The sequence below is a fragment of the Dromiciops gliroides genome, chromosome 3 (genome assembly GCF_019393635.1).
Source record: "Dromiciops gliroides isolate mDroGli1 chromosome 3, mDroGli1.pri, whole genome shotgun sequence".
Taxonomy (NCBI): domain Eukaryota; kingdom Metazoa; phylum Chordata; class Mammalia; order Microbiotheria; family Microbiotheriidae; genus Dromiciops; species Dromiciops gliroides.
The window spans coordinates 217,456,576-217,476,900 of NC_057863.1; the positions used below are offsets into that span (position 1 = coordinate 217,456,576).

General features: G+C 37.2%; 1 protein-coding gene across 6 annotated transcripts in view; it reads left to right on the top strand.

The window, feature by feature from the left end:
- The window catches only part of CTPS2 (CTP synthase 2), a 136,172-nt gene that overhangs the window by 32,720 nt on the left and 83,127 nt on the right, over window positions 1–20,325 (top strand). For all 6 annotated transcript variants that reach the window (XM_043996463.1, XM_043996462.1, XM_043996467.1 and 3 more), the window contains 6 exons: window positions 7,940–8,091; window positions 13,844–13,976; window positions 16,680–16,768; window positions 18,130–18,224; window positions 18,963–19,025; window positions 19,180–19,223. In XM_043996463.1, coding sequence (XP_043852398.1) covers window positions 7,940–8,091; window positions 13,844–13,976; window positions 16,680–16,768; window positions 18,130–18,224; window positions 18,963–19,025; window positions 19,180–19,223 — 576 coding nt within the window. The remainder of the gene's footprint in view (window positions 1–7,939; window positions 8,092–13,843; window positions 13,977–16,679; window positions 16,769–18,129; window positions 18,225–18,962; window positions 19,026–19,179; window positions 19,224–20,325) is intronic.

Here is a 20,325-nt window from a genome sequence, read left to right on the forward strand (position 1 = left end):
TTTTCCCCCAATAGCAGTCTCAGCTCTTGCCCATTTCATGATATGTTTTATAAGCCTAAAACACAAAACTGAAAGGAAGAAGAAAAATGTTCTCTTAGATCCTCTGCTCTTCTTTGTCTTCCATCACACCTATTCTCTTCTGGTTCTCCTATCTGATTGCTTCTTCTGGGTCTTTTTTTGCTGGACCATCATCTGTCTTCCTGCCTTTAAGTGGAAGTTGCTCAAAACTCTGTCTTGGCCCATCTTCTGTCTCTGTCTCAGAGTTCTCAAAGGGTCTACTGTAGCACCATTAATATGTTGTGTGTGTCACTAGATATTCCTCAAATGGTATGGAACTTACACTTGAAATCATACCTTCATGCAATGCAGCCATGGTTCATGCCATGATTCTTCACAATGACAAATACTATGTCATATGCAAAAGAATTTGAAAAACATCACTTTGTACTTTCTTCTTTGGTGATTTCATCTACTTCTCCTGGGTTTAATTAGCATCTCTATATAGATGATTCCTTATAATAATAATTCACATTTACATAAGGTTTTAAGGTTTGTAAAGCACTTTCCTATAACAGCTTTATGAAGATGGTATTCAAGTGATTTCTTTTCCTGGGGTCACAGTGCTAGTAAGGGTCATAGGCAGAATTTGAAACCTGCCCTCTATTGATTCCAAGTTCAGCATTCTTTCTCTTATATTATGCTATTACTTAATTTCTCTCTTGAACTACAAATGTTTGTGAAATATCTACCTTGGTGCCCTTCTAATACCTCTATTTAAACACATCCCAAACTGAATTCATCATCTCCTCTTATATGTTATCTTTTGTCTTCATCACTTCTCCGTTTATATACTCACATGTATATGTATGTGTGTATGCATGTATATTTAAGTAACCATTCATGCTAGTTTAGGCCTTTGTTACTTCTGTCTTAGACTGTTGCATTTAATCTCTTCTAATTTGATTTCTTTGTTCCTCTGTCTGCCAAAATCTGCTTCCTAAGGCAGACATGTGACCACGTCATTCTCCTCTGTAAGCTTCCCATGGCTTCTGTTGCCTCTAAGATCTAAAATAAAACTAAACCTCACCTCAAATTTAAGATGCTTCACAATTTATCTCCAACCCAGCTTTCCAACCTCTAGTAAAAACTTAAATTGTTTTATTATGCATTGCGTTTTTTAAAAAAAATTATTTATTTAGAATTTTCCCCACATTACATTTAAAAAAATTGTAACATCGATTTTTAAAACTTTGTGTTCCAAATTCCCTTCCTTCCTCCATAACCCCTCTTAAGAACTCAAGCAATTCAGTATAAGTTATGCATGTGCAGTCATGTAAAACATAGCATACAAATAAACTTTAGAAAAAGGAACTAACAACAACAAAATATACGTCCATCTGTATTCAGATACTATCAGTTCTTTCTCTGTAGATGGATTATATTTTTCTTTTTTTTTTCTGAGTATAATGTTAAGAATATTATTTATCACTGATGAGACCCAGAATATTAGATGTTGCAAAGATAGCATTTTTTTTTTTTTGGTGAGGCAATTGGGGTTAAGTGACTTGCCCAGGGTCACACAGCTAGTGAAGTGTCAAGTGTCTGAGGCTGGATTTGAACTCAGTTCCTCCTGACTCCAGGGCCCGTGCTCTATCCACTGCGCCACCTACCTGCCCCCCCTCCCCATAGCATTTTTAATACTGGAATTATTAGCTCTGTTAACCTGTAATAACTGATTTTTTTTTTTTTTTTGCTGAGAGGCAATTGGGGTTAAAAATTTTAATGGCATCTGCTGGATAAAATAGTCACTCCCGTCTCGTGTAAAGTAACGGTACTTTCAGTGGTTTCAGAAAGCTCCACAGCCAAAAAATGCCCACAAATATCTTATTTCTGTGGAAACTACAAACAGGATTGCATTTTTCATAAGTCCTTCACAGTTGTCTTGGATCATGATGCATTTTGTTTTTATATTATATTATATTATATTGACATTACATTTCTTTTCTCATTATTTATTTATTAAGTCTACAGGCATTTATTTAGTCTTTACTATAAGTCAGAAACTGTGGATACAAAGAAAGGCAAAAACATGGTTCCTGCCCTCCTGGAGTTCACATTTTAAAAAATCTTAATAGTATTTAATTTTTTTCCAATTACATGTACAGATAGTTTTCAACATTTATTTTTGTAAGATTTTGAGTCCCCAATTTTTTTTCCTCCCTCCCTCCCCCTCTTCCCTAAGACTGCCTGCAATCTGATATAGTATACATTACATTTCAGTACCCCCACCTGGTAACAAAGGAAAACAATTGTGCAAAAACATTGTGCAGTGAGTACATCTGACATTATGTACAATATTCCAGTAGTCCCCTCACAGTCCCCTGCCTCTCTACTATGAGGGAGGAGGTATGTATTATTATCTGTTCTTTGAGTCATTTATTGTTTTTTGTAGTTATTCAATTTGACTTCCTTTTATTGATCTTTTCATTTACATTGTTGTTATCGTGGTTTTGCTTATTTAGATCTGTACCAGCTCCTAGGAATCTCCTTATGATTCTTGGCAATTCAGAATTTCTTACTGCATGATGATATTCCATTACATTCACATACCGTATTTGCTTGCATGTTTTTTGCCATTCCAGAATTGATAGGAGCCCTACTTTGTTTTCAGTTCTTTGCTACCACAGAGTGATATCATATCTGGCTATAGATGTTTGGGGATTTTTTTTTTTAACTTCCTTGGCTTACATGCCTAGCAGTGAGATTACTAGGTCAAAAGATATGGGACAGTTGACAGTTTCATCACTCTTCCTCCCCACCCATAATTCCAAATTGTTTTACAGAACAGTTAGACAATTCACATATCCACCAACAATAGCCTGTCATCCCCTAACCATTCCAACACTGACTGATGATGCCATTTTTGGTCATCTTTTCCAATTTGCATGGTATGCAGTAAAACTTAAGTTGTTTAAATTTGCCCTTTTCTTACTTTTAGTGATTTAGATCATATTTCATGAAGGTTATAGTTTATAATTCTTTTGAACCATTTATATCCTTTGATTACTTATCTATTGGGTTCTTGCTGTCATATGTTTGTGTCAATTCCTATATGTTTTTTTGTTTGTTTTTCTGTTTGCTTTTTTTTTTTTTTTTGGCAGGGCAATGAGGGCTAAGTGACTTGCCCAGGGTCACACAGCTAGTGTCAAGTGTCTGAGGCTGGATTTGAACTCAGGTCCTCCCGAATCCAGGGCTGGTGCTCTATCCACTCCTCCACCTAGCTGCCCCTATTCCTATATGTTTTAAGAATTCAGAACATTATCAATATTATTTGATGCAAATTTGTTTCCCACTACCATTTCTTCCCTAATTCTATCTTTATTGGTTTTATTAATTTAAAATCTTTTAAATTTTATGTAGTAAAAAAAAAATATATATATATATATATCTCATATCTTTTATGATATACTCCATTCCTTATTAGGAATTCTGCCCTAGCCATAGTTGTAAAAGGTAAAACTCTTGTTCTTTTCTAAAAAAAATTTTTTTGATGTGTCCTTTATAGTCAGGTCACAACTATTTTGGGTTTTTTTGTTTGTTTTTGTTTTTTTGTGGGGCAATGAGGGTTAAGTTACTTGTCCAGGGTTACACAGCTAAGTAAGTGTCAAGCATCTGAGGCTAGATTTGCACTTAGGTCTTCCCAAATTCAGGGGCGGTGCTTTATCCACTGTGCCACTTAGCTGCCACAGGTCACAACTATTTTGAGCTTATTCTACATATATCTCTATCTCTATATCTACATCTATATTTATATCTGTATCTACATGTACATTTTAATTTCTATCTCTGTCTATGTCTAGATCTAACCATGTTGCCACCTATCTACATTTATGTATATTTATTTGTCTACAATTATATTTATATAGATATATAAAACTATGTATTTAGAGCATCTCTCTCTGTCTCTCTATCTATCTAGAGCATTTAGATGTTTATTATATACCAGTAACACTGCTAATTACAAACAAGATAGATCAAACCCTCAAGGAACTTACATTCTAATGGGGGAAGACTACATAAAAGCAAGTGAAGCTGGAAAATGTATGGTTTGGAGATGGTTTTCTAGAAATAAGTCTTTTATCTGGGCAAGATAAAACAAAAGCTTACTTGTTAGAGCTCAAGGTGGTTCCACTGGTGGAATACAAGTTTCCAAAGAGGAGATGGGAATGATGGCCAGATAGAATGGTATAAACCTAATTTCTGCCAATCTGCTTTCCAGTTGTCATTGCAATTCTTATGTAAATATAGACCCAACACTGGCGTAGGGTAGTTTATTTCTTCCTTTCATCCTTCCTTCCTTTCTTTCTTCAGTCAGGATTAAGTGACTTGCCCAGGGTCACATAGCTAGTAAGTATCTGAGTCCAGATTTGAACTCAGGTCTTCTTGATTCCAGGGCTGGTGCTCTATCCATTGTGCCACCTAGCTGCTCCTAGAGCATCCTTTTGCACTAAGGGGACTAAGCTTTAGGTTCACTTAATTCAGTCTTAGCGGAACCTGGGCTGTAAAGAGAGGGGTTATATTACCTCCCACCCCCATTTTCTTTGGTTCTTTTTATTTTCTGGGACAATTAGGGTTAAATGACTTGCCCAGGGTCATACAGCTAGAATGTGTCAAGTGTCTGAGGCCAAATTTGAACTCAGGTCCTTCTGAATTCAGGGCTGGTGCTTTATCCACTGCGTCATCTAGCTGCCCCTTTCTTTGGTTCTTTATGCCCTCCTTCCCCAGAATCCCAGGGAAAATCACTTCGACAAAGCCTAAGTGTGGTTCACATAGAGGATGTCAGACCCTTCTAGAAAGGTACTATGTGTACAAAATAGATCAGATATAGGATGACTCTATTTCTTCCACCCAAAGGCATGAAAAAGACTCATAAGTATCCCCTGGCAAAAACTTAAAATATGACATAAAAACCCCCCATAACTCCTCGTATACTTTCTGGGTAGGTGGATACTTAAAATCTGAAAACCTGAAACGTTTTGGGAGCCTGCTGTGCCACCTTCACCTTAGTTCTTTGCTATTTCAGCAACTTCCTGGAGGTCCTTATCTTCTGGAAATCCAGGGTGTGACTTGGGCTCATCCCATGCATCTCTTCTGAGAAGCATAGCTGTAGCTGCAGGGACTTACAGGGGTTCCTGCTGGCTAGTTTCCCAGGTTTCTCATCGAGACCTCTTGAATCTGCAATGTTTCTGTCCAAGGGGCACTTTCTAGCCTTAGTTTATATTATACTCTTCACATAGTACATTCCAGTTCGGCTGGAGTAACTGCCGTTCCCCATGACAAACAAATTTCATTTTTAATTTTAATTTTTTTTTTTTTTTAGTGAGGCAATTGGAGTTAAGTGACTTGCCCAGGGTCACACAGCTAGTAAGTGTTAAGTGTCTGAGGCCAGATTTGAACTCAGGTACTCCTGACTCCAGGGCCGGCGCCACCTAGCTGCCCCCAACAAATTTCATTTTAATGCATTTGTATATTTTCTTTTCTTCCCCTTCCCCACCCTTTCCCCATTCCTGGATTGTATTCCTTTCCTTATTTGTTCCTTTCAGAATCCTTATGTGCCCTGTCAGTGTTTGGACCAAATGCCACCTTCCATGAATCTTTTCCTGATCTTTCCCCCCACCCCCCCAAATTTTTTCTCCTCAAATTAGAGTTCAAAGTAAGTGGTATGCTCTTGTATATGTTGTATCTGTCTCCTCTTTCTCAGTAAAGCATCAGCTCCTTCTAGGGCGTATCATTTTTGTCTTTGTATCTCTAGCCAAATGCCTTTGACAGTTGATAATTTAGTAAGTGTTCATCTAATTGAATTAAAAAAAATTTTTTTTCTGTATAACCTTCATTTTTTAATATCTCTCTTTTCTTTCCCCTTTTAAAAAAAGAAAGGAAGGTTGGGGGGAAAAGCAATTCAGCAAAACTAAGCAGGACATCAAATACACGTAACAGTTAACATTAAAAAAATAAACAAAACCCTAGAACAGAATTTGAAAACCTCATAACAGAGATATATGGATTAAATGTTCCTTAAATTTCCTTTTGCTTCTGAATTCCATGATCCTACATACTTCATGATACTGATTTGCTTGATAACCATCTTCCATACAATATTTTTTTCCTTGGTTTATTTTTTTAATTAGCAAGCATTTAAAAAATTAATCTATATTCCCACTACATGCAGACATAGATTAATTAAATTAAAATAAATTAGTCTATATGTCCACCCCATTCCTATTGAGCAAAAAAAAATTAAGTCCTCAATTTGCAGCTGTACAGTTTAGCCAGACAAAATCCCACCTTAACCACATTTGAAAATGTTCTTTTCTGCATTGCAAGTTCACCACCTCTGTTAGAAAGCGAGTGGTATGTTTCATCTTCACTCTTTCGGACTCATGGTTTATCACTGTGTTGATCAGAATTCTTTGTAATGTTGTCATTGTAAAAATTGTTTTAGTTCTGCTCACTTTGTTCTATGTTGGGTCATAAAGGTCTTCTCAATTTCTTCTGAAATTGCCCACTTAGTCACTTATGACACAGTGCTATTCTATTACATTTGATCTGTTTAGCTATTCCCCAGCAGGAGGACCCCTCCCCCCTTTGTCTTCAATTTTTGCTCCTCACCCCCTTCTCGGTCTCCAGTATTTTTTGTCTCCCGTGAAAAGAGCCACCATGAATCTTTTTGTACAATTAGATCCTTTCCCTCTTTCTTTGATTTCCTTGGGGGTATCGGCCCAGTAGGCACAGTTTGGTGACTTTCTGAGTATAGTTCCAAATACTTTCGGGAAAGGTTGTATCATTTTACAGTGTTACCAATAACGTACTAATGTCCCTGCTTTCTCACAGCTCCCCTGACAGTTTTTCTCTTTTGTTATCTTTGTCAATCTGATAGGTATGAGGGGAAAATGTCAGATTGCTTCAGTTTGCATTTCTCTCATGTCCCCTTCATCATTTCTTACAGCACAATAGTGTCCACTTTTTCTACCCACAAAACTGCTATCTTAGAAGTAGCTGGGCTCTTGCATTAGCTTTCGGTCGCCCTATCTCAAGTGACATTAGATCCCTTGGGTGGGACAATGAGGGTCAAGTGACTTACCCAGGGATACACAGCTAGTAAGTGTTCAAGTGTCTGAGGCTTAATTTAAACTCAGGTCCTCCCGAATCCAGGGCCAGTGCTTTATCCACTGTGCCACCTAACTGCCCCTTGACTTTCTTTCTATCTCCAGCATTTAGTACAAGCCCTGGCACATGGTAAGCACTAAATAAAAGCTGACTGACACTTCTCCGTTACCTGATACAGAAAGAGCTTAATAGATGCTTTATTGAATCAAATCGAATGAGGAGATAGGTTTTTAGCAGGATTTTTGAAAGATGGGAGAAATTAGTGATAGGAAATACAGACACAGAGAGACAGAGAGAGACAGAGCATGCCAACAGAATTGTTTGGCTTTGTAGGAATCCTAACCTTTTCACTTCTAGCATGACCCTGGGCAAATTATTTAACCTCTTTCAGCCTCAGTTTTCTCAATTGTAAAATGAGGGTTGTACTAGGTAAAGATTCCTTTCAGATATATAGTCTGTGCTGCTGTGTTACCAGATATTATTAAAGTTAGTGGCTTAACAGTCCAGACAAGTGACATTTTTATATTCAGTTTTGCTCTCATTAAGGAAGCAAGAATATTGAGGTCATATATGTAAGGTTCTTTGCAAATGGCAAGGTACTACAGAAATGCCATTTGTTATTGTTAATACTATAATTATATAATATCTAATTGCAATTGTAATCTTCTTGACTCTTTTTCATTCCTGAGCTGACAAATGTCATGGGAGTATGGTAAAGTTTCACATTACAGTCTGTCCTGTCAAAGTAAGATGTGTTTTCATAATTTAACAGGTGATATTCATCCATGATGTTTCTTCCACTTACCGGGTTCCTGTCCTTTTGGAAGATCAAGGTATTGTCAAGTATTTTAAAGAGAGGTTGGACCTGCCTATTGATGACCATGCAAGTGATTTGCTTTTCAAATGGAAAAATATGGCTGACAGGTATGGTAATGAGGTCACCAAGATAGGATAAAAGCAAAATCTTTTTAGAATACTAGTGTGTGGAAGAATAATGATTTGATCTGAAGTCTATCTTAGCATTTCCTAGCCAGCGGGGCTCTTGGGTCTTTGAAATTATTACCCAGGGGCCTACAAATCTGTAAGCTACAAAATAGTATTTGTTAAATGACACAGTATAAGTGAGAAGCAAATTTACCTTCTGGAGACTGAATAAATAAATACTTGGCATATTTTGAATTGGACCTGTGATTTCATTGGTATGTGGAACTTCCTGGTGAAGCAATGCCTTCTAACAAAATAACAGCAATAGTGTAAGATGATCTACTGTGAATGAATTGGTTATTTTCAGCAATGCAATGATACAAGATAACTCTGAAAGACTTTTGAAAATTGTAGTCCATCTACAGAGAAAGAACTGATTGTATCTGATTGAAGCATAATTTTTTTTGATAGCTCTTTAATCTGAAGTTTTATTTTTGTCTGTTTTCTTTCACAACCTGGCTAATGTGGAGATGTTTTGCATGACTACTCATGTATAACTTATATTGAATTGCTTGAGTTCTTGGAGGGGTGGGGTGGGGTGGGGAGGGAGGGAGGAAGAGAAGTTGGATCAGTTTTTTTAAAAATTGATGTCAAAATTTGTTTTTACATGTAATTTTGAAAAAAAATTCTAAATAAATTTTTTTTTTTGGTGAGGCAATTGGGGTTAAGTGACTTGCCCAGGGTCATACAGCTAGTAAGTGTCAAGTGTCTGAGGTTGGATTTGAACTCAGGTCCTCCTGAATCCAGGGCCAGTGCTCTATCCACTGCGCCACCTAGCTGCCCCTAAATAATTTTTTTTAAAAAGAAGAAGAAATGCCTTCTACTAATGCAAATCAGCACTGGCTCTGCAACTTTATTGTTTTTTTAGAATTACTTGGAGGTCTGAGTGGCTAAGGTATACACAATCAATTCTAGGCAGTGTCAGGCAGAATAGGAGTTAAACCCAGGTTTTCTTGACTGAGGCTACTCAGCCTTTCATATGTGCCTTGCACATATAAATATAAATAAATAAGGGTGATAGATAGTGGGGAAAAATTGAGTGAAGGTTTTTTTGAGGATGGGGGAGATATAGAATTGTTTGCAGGCTTCCTGAGTGCTGATACATCTCTATATCAATATCTTTATAAAGATATAGAGATCTATAGAGTTTGATATCTATTGCTCTTTTGACCTATTGACCTACTGACCTATCTACCTATCTACCTGCCTGCTTATCTTTCTATTTATATTTATAGAGATTAAGATAGAGAAATAGAAATCTATATCCATCTCTATAGATCTCTCTCTGTATCAATATAGGTACCTGTTCAGATATCTCTATTTCTATAGATCTCTATATTTTTCTACTTCTTTCTCTATGTCTTTCTCAGGGTTTACATATATACATATGCATGTATGTATGTATATGTATATATATGTCTATATTTGTCTATATGTGTGTATATATGCACATATATGTTGATTCCATATTCAGCCCTATCTCCACACATCCATGCTGTGCCAAGAGGTTAAATGATTTTTTTCTTGGTAGCACAGTCAACCTGTGTAAGAGGCAGGTCTTGAATCTAGGACTTCCTTACTTCGGAGCTGCTCATTTTATGTACAATGTCTCTCACATGATGACTTTTTTAAAATATAAATTTATTCAGAATTTTCCCCAAGTTACATGTAAAAACAAATTTTCATATTGGTTTTTAAAAACTTTTTGCTCCAAATTCTCTTCCTCCCTCCCTAAGAAATCAAGCAATTCTCCAAAAAAATAGAAAAAAGAAAAAAAGAAATCAAGCAATTCATTATAAGTTATACATGTGCAGTATTGCAAAACATCTCCACCTTAGTCAGGTTGTGCAAGAAAACAGACAAAATAACTTTAGAAAGAGGAACTAACAAAAAAAATATACTTCAATCTGTATTCAGATACCATCAGTTTTTTCTCTGTATTTGGATTGCATTTTTCATAAGTCCTTCTGCTAACATCTTGCTCATCGTTTCTTTCACAATTACTATTGCTAACTGTATTACCCTCTATTCTATTCCCTCCCCTTGATATTTACTCTAAAAGTGTTTTGCTTTTTTACTGCCCCCAATCTGCCCTCCCTTTCTTCATCTCTCCCCGCTTTATCCCTTTCCCCTCCCACTTTCCCTCAGGGCAAAATATACCCACTTGATTGTGCATGTTATTCCCTCTTTGAGCCAATTTTGATGAGAATAAGGCTCACTCACTCCCCCACTCCTTCCCCATCTTCCCCTCTACTCCATAAGCTTTTTCTTGTTTCTCTTATGTGAGCTACTTTATCCCATTCTACCTCTCCCTTTCCCTTTTTTCCAGTGCATTCCTCTCACCCCTTAATTTTATTCACATGATGACTTTTTAAAAATGTATGTTGGTATATGACCTATATCTGATTGCTCACTGCCTCAGGGAAGGGGGAGAGGAGGGAGGGAAGGAGGGCTAAAAGTTGGAACTCAAAATTTTAAAATAAAAATGTTTATTAAAAAAAAAGCTATTCTGCTAACACATTTATGATATAGTGATTATAATTTGCTATTATAAATATCCCTCTATTTTCTGATACTTAGCCTCAGAACCCATTGGATATTGATTTGTGATTGATATCTATTTTATTAGTGTTTAGCATATGTGATTCTAATAAATTTCCTGAAAATTAAAAAAAACAAACCACATACGTAGGGATCATTGTAGTTAATAATGTACAAATTCATTTGGTAAAAATGTTACTAAATATTCATAGTGACTTTTTGCTATTATGTATCTTTTCAATCAGTGTATATACTAATAAAATAGCTGTTAATTACAGAGGGAAGAGTGTGAAATTGTTTCATGTGAAAAGAGCTCTTATACTTGAAAGCGGTTAGCCTGATGCAATGGAAAGAGAAATAAATTTGTATTCGGAAAATGATCCTAGGGGCAGCTAGGTGGCGCAGTGGATAGAGCACTGGCCCTGGATTCAGGAAGACCTGAGTTCAAATTCGGCCTCAGATACTTACTAGCTGTGTGACCCTGGGCAAGTCACTTAACCCTCATTGGCCTGCAAAAAAAAAAAAAAGAAAAAAGAAAAGAAAAAAAGAAAATGATCATAAACTGAATCTGGGTTTTGCCACTTTTTAACAGTGTGACTGCAGACGTTATCTATATTAATGTTCTTTCACTTTAAGTCTGTGAGCCAAGGAAACTTTGCTCTCTCTGTATTTAGAATAAATTTTATTTATAATAGAGTTCTGTTGTTCTTTTTGAGGATTTCTGGTACTTAGGATTTTTCCAAGCTTATGCAGAGATAAATTTGAAGGGAATTTAGCTTCAAAAGGTGTTTTGAAAAGCTGCATTCTTTCTCTGTCTTTGTGAACTCTGAAATTTCTTTATCTGATTATAATCTATTGTCCTTCCACTTTGCTCTCTGCCTTGCAACCCCATACTTTTTTTCATAAAAGTATTTTATTATTTTCCAGTTACATGTAGAGATAGTTTTCAACATTTGTTTTTATAAGATTTCTACTTTCAAATTTTTCTCCTTCCCTCCCCCCCTCCCATCTCCCCAAGACAGCAAGCAATCTGATATAGCCCATTGTTCTGTTGTTTCAGTTTTCCTTACTTGTCAGTGACATTCAAAACAATTATGACTTGGGCATTACTAATACAATGTATTACACACACCTCCTTGTGAGCTTCTCCTCCTCCCCCTCCCCCCAGCCTTTTAACCTACCTGTAATATTTATGTGAAAGAATTCTCTCCTATGCCACATAAAGAATTGTGATGGACAGTCTGGGCTGGTGGAGGGAGGCTACAGATTCTTTTTTCCACCGAAGAAAAGGCTAATGGTGCCACAGACTTAATACCAGACTGTCCTTTAATATTTGACTTTGCATAGAGTTCCAGACACGAACAGCTTTTAAAATAGCAACTTTTAATGTCAAAGCGATATGGGAAATCTTTCTAGACTATCTGCCTTGTGAATTAAAAAAAAATTTTCTTGTGATATTGCTTTTCATATTCTGAATAATACCCCAGTCCATTAGTGTATCTGTTGAACATGACACCCTGTCTCTTGTCTTTGTGTCTTTTCATTGGTTAGCCCCCATGCCTGGAGGCCTCTTACCCTTCCTCTTTATCTCTTGGCATCCTGTAAGATTTAGTTAAAATCCTAACTTCTGCTGGAGGCCTTTCTAACCCTTACCCAAACCCCAACATATACTATTTTGTTTTTGGCGGGGCAATGGGGGTTAAGTGACTTGCCCAGGGTCACACAGCTAGTAAGTGTCAAGTGTCTGAGGCCGGATTTGAACTCAGGTCCTCCTGAATCCAGGGCCAGTGCTTTATCCACTGTGCCACCTAGCCACCCCAAAATAACTGATGAATCCAAATGAAGATTGTTTTTTTGTTTTGTTTTGTTTTGTTTTGTTTTGCAAAGCAATGAGGGTTAAGCGACTTGCCCAGGGTCACACAGCTAGTAAGTGTCAAGTGTCTGAGGCCGGATTTGAACTCAGGTCCTCCTGAATCCAGGGCCAGTGCTTTATTCACTGCGCCACCTAGCCACCCCAAAATAACTGATGAATCCAAATGAAGATTGTTTTTTTGTTTTGTTTTGTTTTGTTTTGCAAAGCAATGAGGGTTAAGCGACTTGCCCAGGGTCACACAGCTAGTGTCAAGTGTCTGAGGCTGGATTTGAATTCAGGTCCTCCTGAATCCAAGGCCAGTGCTTTATCCACTGTGCCACCTAGCTGCCCCCCCCCTTTTTTTTTTTAACGATTTTTATTTTATTTTACTTTTTTTTTTTTTTTTGGCCAGGCAATGGGGGTTAAGTGACTTGCCCAGGGTCACACAGCTAGTAAGTGTCAAGTGTCTGAGGCTGGATTTGAACTCAGGTACTCCTGAATCCAGGGCCGGTGCTTTATTCACTGTGCCACCTAGCTGCCCCCCCAACATATACTATTAACATCTTTTCTCAGAGATTGTTGTTGTAGAGTCGTTTCAGTCATGTCTGACTCTTTGTGACACTATTTGGTGCTTTCTTGGCAAAGATACTGGAGTAGTCTGTCATTTCCTTTTCCAGGTCATTTTACAGATGAGGAAACTGAGGTAAACAGGATTAAATTAATTTCCCACGGTCATCCAGCTAGTAAGTGTCTCAGGTCAGATTTGAACTCAGGTCCTCCTGATTCCAGGGCCAGCACTCTATATGGCCTATGCTACCCAAATGGGATCACAAGAGTCAGATGTGACTGAAACAACTGAACAACAAAAGCTATATTGTTCAAACCCTGAAAACAGTCATATGCAAATGAGGTTCTATCTTGACTTGGAGCTTTTCTCAAATAGGGACAATTTTCTTTCAGATCCTTAGAAATGTCTCAAGCTGTTTTTCTTGCACAAATGTCCTTTTCCTCATTCTATCAGGTTTTAATTTTGCACACCTCTCCTTTCTTCCAAACATTGCTCACATATCCCATCTCCAGGATTTGTTTATGGTTTTGATATTTCCTGACTGATTCGAGGTGCTTTAGAAATAGAATTTTAAGTTTAAGAATCTTATTTTAAGGGTGAGGCTTAACTACTGTGATTGATTAAAAATTGTGCTTTGCAACTAGACAGAGTCTAGCCGGTGTTATAATTTGTTATTTGGTGTGATTTACATATCGTGACATTGCAAATAATTTGAAAAATTTTTTTGTTAGGTATGAAAGATTACAGAAAACGTGCTCCATAGCCCTGGTTGGCAAATATACCAAACTTAGTGACTGCTATGCATCAGTATTTAAAGCCTTAGAACACTCTGCTTTGGCGATTAATCATAAATTGGATTTAATGGTGAGACTTGTTTTTCCAGAATATTTCAATGATTAAAATCAATGTTCATACATGAAGAAGCTAAATTAAAGTATGCTTTCTAGAATTAAGCTTTGCATGTACCTATGAGTACAAATTTAAAACTATTTTTTGGATGTAGTAGAGCTGATAGGTCTTTTTTGTTTTTTAATTTGAATGAACAAAACAAACTTTCAATAAAAAGTGCTGTTTGCCACTAAGTTGGAGAAATAAAATGTAACTCTATTATTAATAGTTGTAAACTACTCTTGAAATTCTTGCATCTTTATTGCAAGGCATTATTGAATCCTATATTGTGTATCTTGTTATATTTTGTTTACTCTGTGTGAGTTTTTAGAAGTAGCATTCCAATTTAAAGGCACATTTGAAAATAAATTCTCAAATGTAATTCCTGGAGGAGGATCTGAGCTATTGCTCAATTAACTGTTTTTCAAATGGACATCAGTAAAGTCCATCATGACTAAAGTCCATAATGAAGAGTATAGTAAGAGATCATGAACATGAAAAAATAAAGAGATAGCATAATCATGACTAACATTTATATGGCCCTTACTGTGTGCTGGGCACTGTGCTAAGCGCTTTAGAATTATTTTCTCATTTGATCTTTGTGGCAACCCTGGGAGGTAGGGGCTGTTGTTATTCCCATTTTATAGATGAGGAAACTGGGGCAAACAGAGATTAAGTGACTTGCCCGGGCTCACACAGCTAGTTGTTTGTCCTTCATTCTCTTTTTAAAATTTATTTATTTATTTATTTTTTAGTGAGGCAATTGGGGTTAAGTGACTTGCCCAGGGTCACACAGCTAGTAAGTGTTAAGAGTCTGAGGCCGGATTTGAACTTAGGTCCTCCTGACTCCAGGGCCAGTGCTCCATCCACTGCGCCACCTAGCTGCCCCTGTCCTTTATTCTCAAAGAGGACCCTGACATCTAGGTGATGTCATGACTTGCACTGAATTGGATTTAAGTGAGGCAGGGCTGTGCAAGGTCACCAACCTCACTCTCTCCTCCAGAGCCATCTGGGTCCAGTGCCAAGATATGCATCAGGATGACTGGAGATGGCCCCAGATGTTTAAGGCAATTGGGGTTAAGTGACTTGCCCAGGGTCATACAGCTAGTAAGTGTCTGAGGTTATATTTGAACTCATGTTCTCCTGACTACCAGGGCCAGTGCTCTATTTACTGCACCACTTAGCTGTCCCACACAGCTACTAAATGTTTGAACAAAGGGGAAGATGAGGAAAGAGTACAGGTATGCAAGAAACTAGATAGATTCCTTCATATTTATATATAATATATAATAATCCACATGGGTGTGCATGTTTGTGCATATATATATATATATATATATGTATGCACAAAGAGGAACACACACAGAAGGTGTATATGTATACATGTGTTTGTGTGTATGTACCTGTGTATCTGTATGCACTGAATACATACACACAAAATGCACATATACATGTACACAACATGCACATACACATATGCATACATACACATATACACATACATGCATACACAATACATACATACATGCCATGTACCAAATGGCAAGGGCTGGGTAGAATATTTTAACATTTGATCAGACCTCAAGAATTCCTTATTTTGAATTTTATTTAGATCAGGTTCTCTTGCTGCATCAATTTATGGGTGTAGTGATTTGTATTTTGTTCCACACAGCAGGTTTTTAGGGCTTAGACTTCTTTTACATCTCTCTTTGCTGATCAATTTATATTTATTGGAAACATCATGATGTAATGGAAAGAAAAATGATCTGGAAGTCAGGAAACCTGAGTTTAATCCTGGCTATGACACTAATCAGTTGTGTTAATTGGATCTCAGTTTCCTCTTCTATAGAAAACCAGGAATTTGGACTTTGATCCTCTATAAGGCTTCTTGAAAGTTTACCCATGCTAATTCTAATTTCATCCCAAATCATCAGCACCCCCTCTTCCCTTAATCCCTTCTCTGGGCCATTGCCTTTACTCTATTAAAATGGAAGCCCATTTAAGATCATAGTCCAACAAAGATATAAAACCAGTGTTTTTGTTCAAGGGTGACACCTCCATGAATAGGTTGGATTAGTACTGGAGATAAATGGGATTTTATTTAATAGATTTCATTGCACCTAGATTGGTCTTTCGTCTGGAATGTGATATTGCTTGCTATGTACTAATTAAATTGAGATTTCTTTATAAATTTGAAAAGTGAGACTGTGATAATATTTTATAGAGGAATTATCCCAGGACTATTTTAAGTACTAGAATCTCTTTGTGTATCTATCTTCAAAAGAGCTTTATGTGCAATTTTAAAGAACCTTTTGGTTGTATATAGCTAGTTTTATGATATTTGAAGTTCATGTTTTCCAGTATTTCTTTTTATTTATTTTTTGGATAGAGGATGAGCTGATTATGTTGGCTATCTCCTTTTGTGAAGCCTTTCCTGATTTTCTACTCTCCCAACACCTGCCCCCTTATACCCCATTACCAAATGCTTCCTTCCCAGAGCTTGCCTTGTGTTTACTTTATATCTACTTATAATACAAATTTGTTGTTTCTCAGCACAGAATATAAATTCCTTGAAGGTAGGGAGGGGCTGTTTAATTTTTGTCTTTGTATCCCTAATGTCTAACATGATGCTCAGCACATAGTAGGTGCTTACTACATGCTTGTTGATTTATTTTTCAGTATGTAGATTCTACTGATCTAGAGCAGTCTTCTGAGGTTGAGAACCCTGTGAGATTCCATGAAGCCTGGCAGAAGCTGTGCAAAGCAGAGTGAGTACCCATGATACCGTAGACCATAGATACTAGGGAGGATCTCTTTATTCCAATTCTATAACAGTCAGATCTCTTACACCTCGTACAGTTTTTGTGTGTTTCAAAATATGGTCACCAAATCCTGTGTGTAAACATGATGGGAATTGGTTGGTGTAAGGGAGAAGGGAAGGAATGAGTAATGCTTTGACTTCAAAATTGTATTGTAGAATTGTATGGGGGGCAGCTAGGTGGCGCAGTGGATAAAGCACTTGCCTTGGATTCAGGAAGACCTGAGTTCAAATTTGGCCTCAGACACTTAACACTTACTAGCTGTGTGACCGTGGGCAAGTTACTTAACCCTCATTGCTCTGCCAAAAAGACAACCCCCCCCAAAACAAACCAAACCAAACCAAAACAGAATTGTACATTGAAAGCTTTGACCTCCAGGGGGTGGTGGTGGTGATGGGCATATTTTGTTTCTGTATAAGTGGGTGATAAGAATATTTGATATCTCAGATTACAAGGTTGTTTGATAATATTTGTTTTATTTTTAATTCACGTTTTATAGTCTACTGCCCTCACCATCATTTACCTGAGGCTTTGCTTTTCCATAAGACTGATCCATCATTTTCATATGTTAGTTTGGGAACCACCCAGGTAGAATTATTTTATAGTATTGCATGTAATCTATAAACATTCCATCTATCATAATCCAATGGAAATTTGAAGTCTTTGGTAGCCATTAATCTTCTCAGATGCTTTAGTTGATTTCAAGTGTGCACTTGAATTTAATAGCTCATGGCATCATTTTATAATGCCTTTGGGGGTGGGGGGCAGGGAATAATCTGCTTGGAGCAGAGTGTGAACCAAGATTTATCTTTTTCTTGAATTAAGTCCCCTCAGTTATTATGCAGTTCATGTACCACATGGGAACAAAAAAGACCAGAAAGTATTCATTAGTTTTTTGTTATTACCAAATTGATTACCAAATAGTGGTTCATTTTGGGGAAGATTTCAAGAAGAGAAGTTGTGACAGCCAATTCATAAATGATTGTTGGATTGTTGAATTCACCTCAGGTCACATACCTATTTCAGGCAAGGTAACCTTGCTGAGAACATCTTTCACTGCATGAGTAAAATTGAAATGAAGCTATTGCTGCCATTCACAAGTGGTGTCGAACATTACCAGATGTTACAAAATAATTAGAATTATGCACTACTGTGCTTTGGTTTTTCAAAAACTAATTCATGTTTCAAAATTCAGGTATGGGTAATGGTGCTTGTTCTTGAGATTTGACTTGCCATTCTCTAGGAGTGGTGCTGGTATATGAAAGAAATGATGGGCACTTAACCTCGAAACTTCTTGTGCTTGTTTACAGTGGTATTCTAGTACCAGGAGGCTTTGGCTATAGGGGCACAGAGGGAAAACTCCGGGCCATTTCTTGGGCAAGAACAAAGAAAATACCTTTCCTTGGTAAGACTCAGCTCATACGATTAACAATATGGTGACGACATTTACCTCATTTTTGAGAAATAGTAGGGCTGGAATTTGGTCTTTATCTGGGTTTGTTTTTTTTCTTTTTTTTTTGTGAGGCAATTGGGGTTAAGTGACTTGCCCAGGGTCACACAGCCAGTAAGTCTCAAGTGTATGAGGCTGTATTTGAACTCAGGTACTCCTGACTCCAGGGCCAGTACACTATCTACTGTGCCACCTAGTTGCCCCCTTTATCTGGGTTTGAAAATATATGTTTCAATTTGGAGAAATGGGATGGAGAGAGCAGTTTCATTTACTCTATTTAGGTAAGTGAGGAGGTTTTTTAACCTTCCCTCCTTCTCCCCCTCCTCTCCCTCCTCCCCCTCCTCGTCCTTCTCCTCTTCCTCCCCTTCTCCCTTCCCCTTCCCTTTTCTTCATCCCTTCCCTCTAATATTGTTTAGAGAAACTGTAATTTGTGTTAGTAGCCGAAGGTTTCATCCTAATGGAATTATGGTTCTTTAAGTGAGAGGCTACATATATCTGTGTTTCAGTGTTATGATTAGGAAGGAATCGGGGAAAGGAATAAGCATTTACTAAATACTTACTATATGCTAGGCAGTGGACTAAGCACTTACAGGTATACAGGTATCTCATTGGATCAGTAGAAGGCAGGTATGTTTGTAGTTATGTTTGTGGTTCTTCATATTCAGTGATGATTTATTCTTCATTGTTCTACAGGAATTTGTTTAGGGATGCAGTTGGCAGTGGTGGAATTTGCCAGGAACTGCCTTGGTTGGAAAGGTGAGTCTAGGGCTCCCCCAAGGACTCACTTAAATCAATTCTTTCATTAAAAAGCCTCAGATGAACAAAACCCCCAACTCATCTTATTTAAGGTATTTTCAAGGGAAATTGGTGAAATAAGTTTTACTGAAACTGTTTCCTTTTTAATACCTAGATGCAGACTCTACCGAATTTGTACCAAATACCAGCATTCCTGTTGTAAGTGACTTTATTTTTTCGCTGATTTTGATGATTTTATATCCTTAGTTTTTCTTAACTGTATAAAGGTTAGATTTAATTTTAAGTCAAGTTTTGTCACAGCTGATTTGTGAAATATGCACAGTTTTCTATTTTTTTTAAAAGTTATTTTATAATTGTTTTCGGTTTCTCACTTTTCCACCCCCCCTCCCCAGTTGAACAGCAACAAAAAAAGGGAAAATAGAACCTTCGTTAAAAAAAAAAAAGCACAACAAGAACATGATGGAGCAAAGCAAATTCCCACATTGGCCATATCCAAAAACGAATGTGTCTTTTTGCATCTTGAGTCCATCGCCTTTTTGGTGTGGTCTAGCAGTTTTTAAGGTCTATATGCCTAAGCAGTGAAATTTATGTATATTATCCTAGATCAATCATTTTAAGTCCAATATATTCTATATTGTCCAATTCTTAGGAATTCTTCAAGGCTCAGTCCAAATGTCTCCTCTTCCATGCATCTTTCCCTCATCTATTCCCACTACCACTGCCATCTTCCTCATGTGCAGCTAGAAACATTGACCCTTTTATGAGCTTTCTTGGTACTTTATATTATTTTTGGGTCCCCAGAGCCTAGCTGGGAAAAGGGGAGGAGAATAAACATAGTGTCAGTTTCCTGAGGGCAAGAACTGTCTTTTTTTTTTTTTTTGATTTTTTTTTTTTTAGTGAGGCAATTGGGGTTAAGTGACTTGCCCAAGGTCACACAGCTAGTAAGTGTTGAGTGTCTGAGGCCAGATTTGAACTCAGGTACTCCTGACTCCAGGGCCAGTGCTCTATCCATTGCGCCACCTAGCTGCCCCAAGAACTGTCTTTTGCCTCTTTATCTCCCTAGTGCTTAGCATAGTTCCTGGCACATAGTAGGTTCTTAATAAATGTTTATTGGTTGATTGATTGTTATAGTGACTATGTACCAGGCATTGTTCACTTTACAAATATTATCTCATTTTGTACTCATAACAGCCCTGGGAAGTAGATGCTGTTATTAACACCATTTTTACAATTGAGGAAATTTTGAGGTAAACAGAGGTTACAGCTCATAAATGTCTGAAGCTAGATTTGTCTTCAGGTC